Consider the following 13,688-nt stretch of genomic DNA (forward strand, 5'->3'; position numbering starts at 1 on the left):
CAACAACTCCCTTGTGTTTCAGATGAAAAGCCATGTTGGTTCCCGCAAGCTCCAGCTGCCTCTCTCCTGCCCCCTGACTGCTGCTTTAGGCCCTGCTACGCCCACAGCGCTAGCTCCCAGCTCCTCCTCAGCAATGCTCTCTCCTGGGTACCTTTCTCCAGCGGGCTCCTACAGCGGGATAGTTCCTGGTCCTCTTTACCCCCAGCAGTGGCCTGGCTTGCCCAGTCCCGTGGGCTCCCTGGGGCCTGGAGGTGTGCTTGGTGCTGCAAGAATGATGCCCTATGCCACAATGGCAAACCCAGGGATCCAAGCCTACCCTCTGGTCCTCCACGAGCCGGAGAATGGCCCCTGTCCAAAAACCACTAGGACTACCTAATCTGCTAACAAATATTTGTTAGTGTGTATGAGCACGATAGTCCAAATCCACTCCGTTCTGGTTTGCCAGAGCCACATGTGTACATAATCAGATCTTGTAAATAACTTGACGCAAGTGTTGATATGATTGATCCAACACCTATATCTGTTGTTAATTTGAGTGTGTGTGTGTGTGTGTGTGCCTGCGCGTGTGTGTGTATGTATGTGTGTATACAGTACGTGTTAAGTATGTCTGAATACCTAATGTGTTTTGGCTTTAGTTTTGACTAAACTCAGCCATACAAGACAATTTGTCTGCAGTCACGAAAAAAACATATTTCACTTTATTCTTTGTTACTGCAGTTTTCACATTAATTTTTGCCTTTCTCTGTGTTACGTACACTTTAAACACTACATTGGAATCCAAATACCAGTGGTTTGAGATACGGTAACAGGACAGTATTTATGATGAAGATAATTTAAAAGAATGTAGTGCCTTGAACATTGATTTATAGATTATTTTTTCTTCTGTGAAACAAAGCATGTCTGCATCCAAGTTATTTTAGTCGGTGGTAGCTTGAGTGCAGTCTCTTTTTTTTTTTTAATGCATTACAGACACTTTTTTTTTGGTTTACATATGAATGCCCTTGTAGAACTGCACTATTAACACAGTATATGCTCTTATTTAAAATAATAAAATCATGTTTTAACCCTTGTTTACTTTTCCACCCGTGACAGATGGAATGCCATAGTGGTGAGATGTACCGTTGCCTTGCAGAAACAAATGGTTAATGTACGTCTGATGAGAGAAGGAAAAGTAATTACGCCAGCAGCCAAATCCACTCTTTCAGGTCAAGTGGTTCAGTCGGACACAGCCTCTTTTTGATAGGACAACTGATGCGTTTGACAGCACAAGTTGTTGTAGCCTTGTGCTCAGAGGGAAGGCGTGTCCAGAGCCATATAAACTTTACATAGTTGTTTCTACAGTATATGCCTCTGGTAGTGTTCTGTTCAGAATGTAGCAATTAATGTGTGAAGGCTTGAGGCAAAAAAAGTGCAATTTAACCCCTCCACAAAGCTTTGATCGTGGCCTTGCCACAAGCCTTATCTCTGATGTGTGCAACAGGAGCAAGCTGAAAAAAGTTGAACAAAGTTTATAATCACCAAAACAGACAGAAGTTACCGGGAAAAAGTATAAACATTGCAAACCACCAAGCAAAGCAAGTCACTACTGCTAAATGTTCTTTCAACTTGGCTATCCTATTACTCAGCATACACTGTATGTGAAATGTTTTGTGCAATCACCACTTAGGTCTGATGTTTTTTAAATTATTTGATGTTTAAAGCTTGATTTTTTCTTTTTTTTTTCTTTTTTTTTGATGCTGCTATCGTCTGAGGTGATTCCACTGTACAGTTAAGCATTATATTCACATAAGATGGTACTTAAATTAAATAAAAAACCTCCCCAAAATAACAATGAGACGCTCGCAAAGCAGTGTTATTGCCTTGTTGAAATTTCGATGTTGTGTTCATTTCCCAGGTTGATTTGAATGACAGAATTTTCTTTTCTTTTCAGTAATATATTGCAAAATTCAAATGATACTTGATGCGGGAGATTTGCACAACATATAGTCTCCCTTGATTCTAACCTGTGTTTAAGAGTTTCCTACACTGTATATAGTGGGTTTCACCGCCTGTACTTTTTTATCACTGACAAGCATGGCCAACTTTTCATGTTCCACAAAGCAAAGAAACAATACTGCAACAATGGTTCGATATCTCACATCTCCACAACACATTTGAAAGGTTTCAGCACCCCGATTCTGCCAAGCTGTGAATTGTACAGTTTTCTTGTAGTTTATATTTGTACATTTTGTTCATTTAATTTCCTTTTTTTTTTTGTTTCGACTGTTTAGAGACGTTGATGTTGGTGGTGGAGGGGCTGCTTTGATGTATATTATTCCATCAATTCGGTTTGAATTGGACTTTTATAGGATATTATGCAGAGTCTTCTGCTTTGGTGAAATACTTCCAGTAGTAAGAGATTTCTGTTCTCTGTCACTTGTATCTGGTTTTGTTCCACCCCCTTTGCTGCCAACTCATGGTGTGCAGAGGAAGGAATGACTATTGTTGGCATATTCATTTGGACGCAGTGATCAAATGATGGAGATGAGACGCACAGAGGAGGAGGAAGGAGCAGTCCTGACACCTCCTTCTATGATAATCTCACTTCTCTCTGGACAACACTGCCCCCTGGTGAATGTGCACAGAATTTCAAAGGCTTGTATTCAAACTGTGTGGGATTGCTTCTGCCTGCTGTATGTCCCACTGCATTACCCCACCCTACCCTGCTGCATTCTAATCACAGACTGTATGTTGAGAGAGAAATAAATATTATTTTGTGCTTGATGGTGTTGTTTTTATTGCTTTTTTACCATAACCCATAAGAACCCACGGTGACACGGGTGTAACAAACACTTTAAATCTTCTAGAATTTCCCATATTCAGCTTTATGCTTCACATTAACTCATTAAATCCCTAAACGACACACACTTTGACAAGAAGTGACTTCTACAAAATGTGGCTGTGACTGGAAACACAAATGTGAAAAAGTAGCTAATTTCAAAAACCTTTTTTTTTTTTATTACGAGTCCAAGTTTAAACCCATTTAACAATTCTAATCTGTTAATAGGGTGCCCTTTATTGGATTTAACCCTATTAGGGTTTGTTATTTGTTTTTTTTATTTATTATTGATTTATTATTATTTTGTTACTTAAAAACAAATCAGAAAAATATTGGTAAACAGCACTATTAATGTCACATTCATAATATATGTTGTGGAGATGCAGAGAAAAAGGCAAATTTGTGTTTCTGTAAGAAGAAAAGGTGTTGAGTTTATATTAAAATAAGAAATATATAAAAATAAATACCATAAACACCCAATGTGACATATATGTCACATTAAAGATATTTGACATTTAGGGGTAGTATTTAAAAAAACAAAACATAAATGTGTTCTATACGGTCCACTTAATTTTCTTTTAAATTTTCTTTTCTTATAAATGGGTCTAGGTTCTTATGGGTTAAAATATATTATTTCGAATTGACTATAAGCGTAAGCTGCGTTAAGTTAAAGACAATTAAATAAATAAATACAACCTATAAATAATGAATAAAAAGAAAATGTGTATGTGATTGTATACTTTTTTTAAAAGTGTCAGTGCGGGTCAGACTTGATGCTTGATCTTTGAAACAAAGCCGCAGATTCGCCACATTCACCACGAATGAACCAACCCATTGGAAAGCATAGGTGGAGTCGGAATTTAAAAAAAAAAAATATTTAATAAATTCTCCAAACAGAATATAATTTATAATATCATGAAATATTGGTTAAAAAGTGAATACAGGCTCTATTTTAAAACCGAAAGCCGAGAAATAGACCCTGCTTTGTGTGGCGAATGTGTCAGCCCGCGTCCACGGCGCAACGTTACAGCAACGGTTGCCCCTTTTGTTCAACCCAGTTCCTGAATTATTCCCAACACAATGAAATGATCGGGATATTATATTGTTTTATAAACACATTTCACTGTACCTACGCGTCCTGTGAGTCTCATCTGGGATTATCTAATGAATTAAAAACGGATCTGCAAGCCGTCCGATCTGGTGAGAAGGTTTCCGAAGCACGCAGCCTTGTGGAACGCGGAGTAGTAAGTGTTTGCGCTAAAACGGCTCTTGTTTTATAGGGGGATATAGTCACATTTAGACAATTAAAAGGTAAATCTAGGGGGTTATTTCTGTGTGTGTGGTTATTATAGTATGCATCTTAACCCAGCGTACCCTGAAACACGAAGTAGTAGAGCCCTGATGCATAATAACCATGCCTTGGCTATTTTCCTCGCATTGCAGGACATTTCAGAGCCATTTCAGAGCAAAAAGAAAGATTATTAATGAGTTAATGGACCTCAGCTCTTTAGTTCAACAATATACATGATGCTGTAGTAGTGTGGTAAGCAGATGATTTTTTTTTTTTTTTTTTTTTAACCTTTATTTAACCAGGGAATATCCCATTGAGATTAAGAACCTCTTTTTCTTTAAGGGAGGCAGCAAACACAGAATACAGTTACATATTTACATCACATACAGACCTTAAACACATCATGAGAAACAAGTGCATGTTGTGGAATTGGCCTCAATAACTCTTAGTTTGAATTTAAAAGTGCTCAAAGAAACAAATTCAGTTAATTTCCATTCTTTCTGGAGCATATTCCATGCATAAGGTGCAGAGTAAACAAATGCCCTTTGACCCAACTCTGTACCAGCAAAAAGGGACAGAAAGCAACAATTGATCTAGTGAACCAAGAGAATAAGATCCTAGAATAAGATATGATCCAGGCTGCTGTCATGTTGCTGCTCAGTATCACAGGGTGAGGTCATTGTGGAGGGAAACACAGTAAAAGGTTGAATGGTCCATCTGACTTACAGCCAGCCAGCACTGGATCTAACTCTAAACACAATTGTGCATTATTCCTCATTAATTATATCGTAACCCTGTTAAAATAATCGCCCAAGTCATTTTTTTTGTCAAAATTGGCTGTCCACCTATGGTAAAAACGCCTCCATCCTCAGTGATCACATCATGTGATTTTACCCCTTTAAGACATCACTTCTTTGACTATTTGCCACATGTATAGTATAGTATAGTATGTATAATAGTATAGTATGTATTTTATACAGTCTATGATGTATAGGCATCAATTAAGAACAGAGCAAAGAAGAGCTAGAGGGAGATTGTTTAGTTAACCAGTGTTTTATTGTTGACTCTAATATTGGTAACACTTTATTTTGAAGGTGTCTACATAAGAGTGACATGAGAGTGTCATAACCTGACATGGGATGTGTCAGGAACATTAATGACACTTTTAAGTAACATTAATGCTCTTGATACATGTCATGTCATGTTTCTGACAGGCTTGTGTCACTCTTATGTAGACCCCTTCAAAATAAAGTGTCACCATATCTTGCTTCAGTCACAAAGGCACGTTCAAAAAATAAAAAAAAAAGTCATTTATTTCTCTTAAGTTACATAATTGACACACAGTGTTATTACTATGCCACTAGCCATCCTTTGTTACATCCTTTTAGAGTGAAATGATCAATAAATGTCATATGTTGCACTGTTGGGGAAGTTTTTTGTGTTTCCTGCAAACTTGAAAAAAATGAGTTAGGTGATTATTTAAACAGGGTGGCGATAGATAATGCAAACACCATTAGGCATTATTCGACATTAATGATATTAAAAACACTGCAGCCTCTAACTAACAGTCTCTTTGTGTGGCTAACGTGTGCCTTGTGAATACAGCTAGCATGCGAATTAAACTAACTAACCTACTTAATGTTTCTGGGCTGAATGAAGCACTGAGCGTCCATTAAAATGAACAATTGAAGGAAGATAGAAAGTGCTAGTTTGTAAGGATAACTGGTGAGTAGTAGCTGTGTTGTATGTGGCTCTGCTGTTTGCACAGTGATGCTGTTGTTGTTTGCTAGCTGCTGTTAGCATGCTGGCTAACAGCGTCAGGCTGCAATGTTTCATTGTTTGAGGGGGAAGAATCTGCAGAATGCTAAAGCTAACGTTAGCTGCATTAGAAAAGTCCTCTTTTGAGGATTCATCCGACTTCATTTAGTCTTCTGCACGGTTGTTTGAGCCTGAACTTGTGTGCATGAATTTACTGTCAGTTAGCCACACTGTTATGCCTTTTGCATCAGTGCACGTTAACCGGTCACACTGTTAACACTGTTAACAGGGCACACAAGCATAAATATTGACCTGACTTGCACCTGTTACTGGGGAACCAAACATAACAATTTCTTTTCCTGCTGGGACTGAGGGACATGGTCACGTGACTGCACCATAACAGGTGCACAGTGTGCAGCCACTACTTGTCCGGACTCTCTAACAGCTACTGTCACTGCTGTCTATCCAGTGTATTGTGATTAAATCTTGGAATTGATCCTCCCATGGTTCTCCTTTTGTGTCCTTCTCTTTCAGATGTAAACTTGAACAGCATCTGTCCCAGCAGTGGCTGTTGGCACAATGGGGCTGGACTTTGACGTAAAGACGTTCTGTCACAATCTGCGGGCCACAAAGCCACCTTACGAGTGCCCCGTGGAGACGTGCCGCAAGGTCTACAAGAGCTACAGCGGCATCGAGTATCACCTTTACCACTATGACCACGACAACCCCACTCCTGCACAGACGGTGCCCCAGAAGAAGAGAAAGGGACGACCTCCCCGCGCTTCCTTGGCTGGGTCGGGGGATACAGACGATGGTGGAGGTAATGGAGGTGGAGGACCGGGCCACGGGGGGAACTCACCCGGTAGCCCCAACCGCTCAGACCACTCCCACTCCCCCGGCAGAGAGACAATGACCTATGCTCAGGCACAGCGCATGGTGGAGCTGGACTTTCAAGGACGCATCCACCGTATCAGCATCTTTGAGAACATTGACGTGGTGTCAGAGGAAGACAGTGATGCGGAGGATGCTCCGCCCTCTGGGACCGGCGGCGGAGGCGGAGGGGTGTGTAACGGGAGTGATGGTGGAGCTGGAGGCAGTGAGGTAGGAGGCAGTGGCAAGGACCGGCAAGATATTTCATCCTCCAATGGCGGCAAATCCACCCCAAAGTCTGGGAAGCATAAGGGAAAAGAAAAGAAGAAGGAGGGCTCATCTCATCATCACAGTGCTCAGTCTGGACCTGCAGTCAAGCTCCCCGAGGCGGTCTTCAGAGAACTGGACCAAGAGAGACCTGATGCCCCTCCTCGGCCGTCCTCTTACTACAGGTCTGACACTTATAATCTGCTTTATTCATCATTTCATAGAAGTAGTAAGAACTAGAAGCAGCAGTAGTTTAAAGATTTAGGCACAGTTGGGGTGCATGTTTAGACCAGGCTTCTTTTTTTTTTTTTTTTTTTACTTAAATTTTATTTCAATTTTTGCAGCTTATACAGACATATATACAGTACAGGCCAAAAGTTTAGACACACCTTCTCATTCAATGTTTTTCCTTTATTTTCATGACTATTTACATTGTAGATTCATCAAAACTATTAATGAACACATGTGGAATTATGTACTTAACTAAAAAGTGTGAAATAACTGAAAACATGTCTTATATTCTAGTAAGCAAAGGGTGGTTACTTTGAGGAATCTAAAATACAAGACATGTTTTCAGTTATTTCACACTTACTGTACTTTTTTAAGTACATAATTCCATATGTGTTCATTCATAGTTTTGATGCCTTCAGTGAGAATCTACAATGTAAATAGTCATGAAAATAAAGAAAAACGCATTGAATGAGAAGGTGTGTGTCCAAACTTTTGGCCTGTACTGTATATATATATATATATATATATATATATATATATATATATATATATATATATATATATATATATATATATACAAATTCACATTTAGTCTGCTGTTTTTCATTTGTGATCTGCTTAATACAGCATCAGGTCAAATATGCATAAATTATGTGGTAAAACAAAAGTAACACAAACAAACAATAAGTCATTAAATAATAAACTGTAAAAGGAAATAAATACAATTAAATTAAGTGAAATTAAGTAAAAAAAAATAAAGATAACATGAGATTATTGAATTAATATGGTCATGGCAGGTCTCCATCTGTTAACAAATATATCTTTTTGAAGCCTCAAGGAGAAAGTCTTTTGTTCCCAGACCTTCTCAATCCACATATTGTATGTTGGAGGGTTTTAACCATTTAATAGCTGAAATCAGTAATATTTGTAAAATATATTTTGGTATTAGTCCAGTTATTACCATCTTGGGATCTTTATTAAAACTTTTCTGGAATACTTTTCCAAGTGCATCAAAAACCTCATCCCAGATGTTTTTCAGTTTAGGGCATGTCCAGAATATATGAATATGGTTACCAACTTCTCCAGCATTTATAAGGCTTCTCTTTTATACAGAAATTTGGTGAGTCATGAATATTTGAAGCACATATTTACACAGTCAGTTTGTCGTTATTTCCTCTTTCTACAGAAAGTTGAAGTTGGGGCCCAATGTACATGTTTCTGATATGCATCAATATAATACCTATATACCTATTTATTACTAGAATATGTTAACGGAAAAAATACTTTGGTAATTTAAAGATGGTGTCATAACACTGTTTGTCAGGTGTGGGACTGTTTTACCAAGGACCCAGGTAGTTGTGCATAATGATTAAACTCCCTGTGAATTTTACTGTTTTTTATTTTCTATTTTACAATTATTATGTAATAATATAAACATATTTCCTACTCTGGTGTTCAGGTACATTGATAAGTCTGTGGAGGAGCTTGATGAGGAGGTAGAGTACGACATTGATGAGGAAGACTACATCTGGCTGGACATCATGAATGACAAGCGGCGGCGAGACGGCGTGACGCCCATCCCTCAGGAGGTCTTTGAGTACCTCATGGACCGCTTGGAGAAAGAGTCCTACTTTGAGAGCCATAACAAGGTACCTGGACTATTAGTCCGGCGGCTTAGGAACAGATTTGGGAAGAAAGGGGACACGTCGGACAAAAGCACCACATTTTTTCCACATGCTCTCTATCACTATAGGTTTCAATTTTTGGTAGGAGCCACTTCATCAAGATTGCAGATCGGAGATGGCAGCCATATAAAATCTATGAGAACCAGTATATCTTCTAAGCCACTTAGAAGGTCAATCTTAGTGTCAAAAAATACATTTTCTGGGTCAAAGAATAATTTAAAGCTACTGAGAATATCACTAGATGATCAAATAGATATGTTCATTTTGGCCATGTATTTACATAATTCTAAACATTTTCAGCTCAGGATTCTCTGCTGCAGCACTTGAAGCGAGTTGCCTTCCAGTCTGGGTGAAAATGAACATTTCTATTTAATCAAATAATCATCTAGTGATATTCTCAACAGCTTTAAATGATCCCTTGACCCAGAAAATGTAGATTTTGACACCAAGATTGACCTTCTGAGTGGCTTGGAAGATGTATTGGTTCTCATAGACTTTATATGGGTGCCATCTCGGATCGGCCATCTTGATGAAGTGGCTCCTACCAAAAATTGAAACCTATGGTGATAGAGAGCAGGTGGAAAAAATGTGGTGCTTTTGTCCAGCGTGTCCCCTTTATTTATCTAAGCCGCCTGACTATTGGCAGCTGAGGGAAAAATACGTAAACACAAACATTTCTAGAATACATCCAACTCTGGTCTCTTCTTTATCCCAGGCTGACCCCAGCACCCTGATCGATGAAGATGCTGTCTGCTGCATCTGTAACGATGGAGAGTGTCAGAACAGCAATGTGATCCTGTTCTGCGACATGTGTAACCTGGCGGTGCACCAGGAGTGCTACGGTGTCCCCTACATCCCAGAGGGCCAGTGGTTATGTCGCCGCTGCCTGCAGTCGCCAAGTCGAGCGGTGGACTGTGCTCTGTGTCCCAACAAGGGAGGAGCTTTCAAACAGACAGACGATGCACGCTGGGCTCATGTAGTGTGCGCCCTGTGGATCCCAGAGGTAAATCCACACACCAACACATGTATTATTCATCACAACGAGGCAATCTTGCAGATATTGACGTGCTCTGCATTGTGTTGTGCGTATCTGTGCTGCACACAGCGCTCAGTATTAGTATTTTTTTTCTTTTAGACCCAAAGTTGCTTTCATGTTCCAGTGGAAGCATAAGGATTTAACCGTATTAATCCTCTGGAGCAGGGGTGTCAAACTCTGGCCCACGGGCCAAATTTGGCTCGCAGTGTAATTTTATTTGGGCAATACCAAATTATTATATTATTATTGTACTATAAAAGCTGACCCGCCGGTATTATACGCCGCATTTACCGCTAATACTAGATTTATTATTGTTATTTTATTTTTAAATGTATTAACCTGTTGAAAAACTTTATTTTGATATTAAAATCAGAAGGATGCAAATAGAAAAGAGGCATACGATTTTTATTTATTTTTTATTTAATAAATTAATGACATTGATGTGGTTTTTATTTGAAATTTGATTTTGCATGTCTGCACTATTTAGTTATATATTGTATGTTTATAAGCGTTGCTGGTTCCATATTTAATGTTAAAGCAAAACATGTTTGGTATATATTAAAAGGTTGATTTGTTCAATGTTGGCCCGCGATTTTATTCAAGTTTTAAATTTTGGCCCATTGTGTATTTGAGTTTGACACCCCTGCTCTAGAGTCTCCAAAAGCTCCAAAGCATGACTTCTTAATCACAACCAGAAGTAAAAACAAAGCAGAAAAGACACAAAATGACTAAAAAAAGACACCAAATGACTTTAAAAAAGACAGAAAATGACTAAGAACAGACACAAAAAGACAGAAAATGACTAAGAACAGACACAAAAAGACAGAAAATGACTAAGAACAGACACAAAAAGACAAAAAGACAGAAAATGACTAAGAACAGACACAAAAAGACAGAAAATGACTAAAAAAAGACACCAAATGACCAAAAAAAAGACACCAAATGACAAAAAAAAAAGACACCAAATGACTTAAAAAAAGACACAAAAAGACAGAAAATGACTAAGAACAGACACAAAAAGACAGAAAATGACTAAAAAAGACACAAAATGACAAAAAGAAGGCTCAAAAATACAACATGGCATTTAAACATTTTTAAGTGGTGAATACAGGCAGGATGAAAAGGATCCAAAAATGGACAAAACAGCCCCAGACTCCATAGAGTTAACTGACACACGCTGGCACAGTTCCGGGCCCTTATTCTTTGTATACAGGTTATAACCAGATTATAACGCTGATGATTTGACATCTGGAACCTTGATCAGTTTACGCCTGGAACTGTGCAGCTTATTGACAGTTAGCTTGATCATGATTTTGGCTTCTTTTACTGCAATAAAGTCAATTTTTCTGCCTTTCCTCAGGTCTGCTTTGCTAACACGGTCTTTCTGGAGCCGATCGACAGTATTGAGCACATTCCTCCTGCACGCTGGAAGCTCACCTGCTACATCTGCAAGCAGCGCGGCTCGGGCGCCTGCATCCAGTGTCATAAAGCCAACTGCTACACAGCCTTCCACGTCACCTGTGCCCAGCAGGCGGGCCTCTATATGAAGATGGAGCCTGTTAGAGAGACCGGGGCTAACGGCACGTCTTTCAGCGTCCGCAAGACGGCGTACTGCGACATCCACACGCCCCCGGGATCAGCGCGACCTCTGGGAGGAGTCGGCGGCGCCAGCATGGGTTCGTCTCACAGCGAAGGAGAGCTGGAGGAGGATGACGAGCCCAGCATCGGCCACGACGACGACTCCAAGGGCTGGAGCTCTGAGCGGGCCAAGAGGGCCAAGGCCAAGTCCAGGCTGAAGATGAAGAGAGCGAGGAAGATCTTAGCGGAGAGGAGAGCGGCTGCTCCAGTCGTGTCTGTGCCCTGCATCCCGCCTCACAGGTACACACACACTTCCTGCTTCACCTGAACTCTATGTAGAGCTGCTTGTAGGGTTGTCACGATACTAAAATTTTCAACTCGATACCGATACTCAGGAAAATATTCGATACCATTCTGGATACCACAAGGATAAAAACAAAGACCCCAAAATTTAACAGAAATATTTTTATTAACAAGAAAAAAGCAACATGTAAAAATGAACAGAACCACAGGTTAAATATTTATAATAAAAAACAGTTGTGCAAAAAGAAACTGCAACTATGATAACAAGCTTCAGATACTCGATACTTTTGAAAATTAGTATCATATCCGGATACAACGTTTTAGTATCGATAGCATTTTGACAACCCGAGCTGCTTGTGCTGCAAACTTCACAATCACGATTATTTTAGTCAATATTGAGTTCACGATTATTTAACACAACTTTTGGTTTATAGAAACTTAGTTTTACTGATACATTTTTGATAAACTTTTTTTTAAAACTGTGCACTGCAACAAACACTCCTTCAGTACTTTGGCAAACTATCGACAACATATAACATCCAGTCAGTAATTCAGCTAAAACAAGTGAAAGCTGGATTTATAAGACAAGAAAAGTATCATTGTGAAATGGAATGGACAATAACCGTTTTACCTCAGTTTTCTTCTTTTCATGGATGCCAAAATCATAATTTCATATAAAATTTGAGAAATTGCCCAGCTCTAACTTTATTTACTCTGAGACGACATATGCCTGGTAAGCTTTTTACACAAACCCATATGTATTAATATAATAATATAAGCAGGTTCACTTAAAATGATCACATACTAGACTGTCTTAGTGTTTTTTATGTTCATTCTTATCTCTGCTTGCTCTAGAAGTGTAAATCATTTTCACTATAACGAGTAATTCAAGAGTTAACCCATTGACGCCTAAAACTTCCTGTAAAACCTCTGGGCGATTTTAAAATCAGCCCCTAAAACCTGAAGTTTTTCTGGAAATTCAACAGAAGTGTCAACGCTTCTACTAAATAATAGATTTTTCAGCCTCTGTAGCAGATAGAAATGAAATTCAAAAAGTATTTGAGAGCTTATACAAATACTACAAAACAACGTATCCGCTTTCCAGGCTTCAATGGGTTAAAGAAGTGTTTGTTTCTCTGCAGGCTGAGCAAAATCACCAGTAACTTGACGGTTCCCAGGAAGAGTCAGTTCATGCAGCGACTCCACAGCTACTGGACCCTGAAGAGGCAAAGTCGTAACGGTGTTCCTCTGCTGCGCCGCCTCCAAACCCACCTGCAGTCCCAACGCCACATCGACCCGCTCCCACCACAACCGCCATCACAGCTCCCCCCGGTGACTTGTGTTATAGTTTAAAAAATGCTTTTTCTTTTCTTTTAGCTTTATTGAGGCCAACAGGTTACATACAACATAGGATATTTTCCCTTCTTAAAAAACAAAACATAATTTTATTTTTTTTTGACATTTATTTTTATTGAGCGCTGATAGTACAGTACATGTACAAAAATACAACATTCACAAAAGAAAACTTGGACCAATACTCACATAATTTTTTGTTTTTTGTATGACAAAAAAAACAAAAACAAAGAAACAAGAACCAAAACAAAACATGAAGGACACTGTATGCATTGCAATAACAATAATACTTATACTTATAGTAAGGAAAAACAATACAAAAAAAAACACAACACAACCTAGGCTCACCATTGCAAAACATAATTTCTCTTATATGTACAGGTTCCTGATAGGAAAAGCCAAAAGAAAGGAAAAGAAAACTAAATCATAGAAAAGATAACCATCAGGATTTTCATTCTGTATCCATAGATATACATCAACATCAGTTTTCTTCCCAGG

General features: G+C 38.9%; 2 protein-coding genes across 3 annotated transcripts in view; both read left to right on the forward strand.

The window, feature by feature from the left end:
• LOC131972110 (serine/threonine-protein kinase WNK2-like) overlaps positions 1 to 2,763 on the forward strand; it is a 77,896-nt gene extending 75,133 nt beyond the window's left edge. The window contains exon 31 of the mRNA XM_059333871.1: positions 23 to 2,763. Within this exon, the coding sequence (XP_059189854.1) occupies positions 23 to 376 (354 nt within the window). The 3' untranslated portion in view covers positions 377 to 2,763. The remainder of the gene's footprint in view (positions 1 to 22) is intronic.
• Positions 2,764 to 3,838: 1,075 nt separating this feature from the next.
• The window catches only part of brpf1 (bromodomain and PHD finger containing, 1), a 30,785-nt gene continuing 20,935 nt past the window's right edge, over positions 3,839 to 13,688 (forward strand). For both annotated transcript variants that reach the window (XM_059333876.1, XM_059333877.1), the window contains exons 1-6: positions 3,839 to 4,062; positions 6,402 to 7,189; positions 8,695 to 8,884; positions 9,636 to 9,923; positions 11,317 to 11,834; positions 12,980 to 13,169. In XM_059333876.1, coding sequence (XP_059189859.1) covers positions 6,447 to 7,189; positions 8,695 to 8,884; positions 9,636 to 9,923; positions 11,317 to 11,834; positions 12,980 to 13,169 — 1,929 coding nt within the window. In that variant the 5' untranslated portion in view covers positions 3,839 to 4,062; positions 6,402 to 6,446. The remainder of the gene's footprint in view (positions 4,063 to 6,401; positions 7,190 to 8,694; positions 8,885 to 9,635; positions 9,924 to 11,316; positions 11,835 to 12,979; positions 13,170 to 13,688) is intronic.

Source organism: Centropristis striata, chromosome 5 (assembly GCF_030273125.1).
Source record: "Centropristis striata isolate RG_2023a ecotype Rhode Island chromosome 5, C.striata_1.0, whole genome shotgun sequence".
NCBI classification, from domain to species: Eukaryota; Metazoa; Chordata; class Actinopteri; order Perciformes; family Serranidae; genus Centropristis; species Centropristis striata.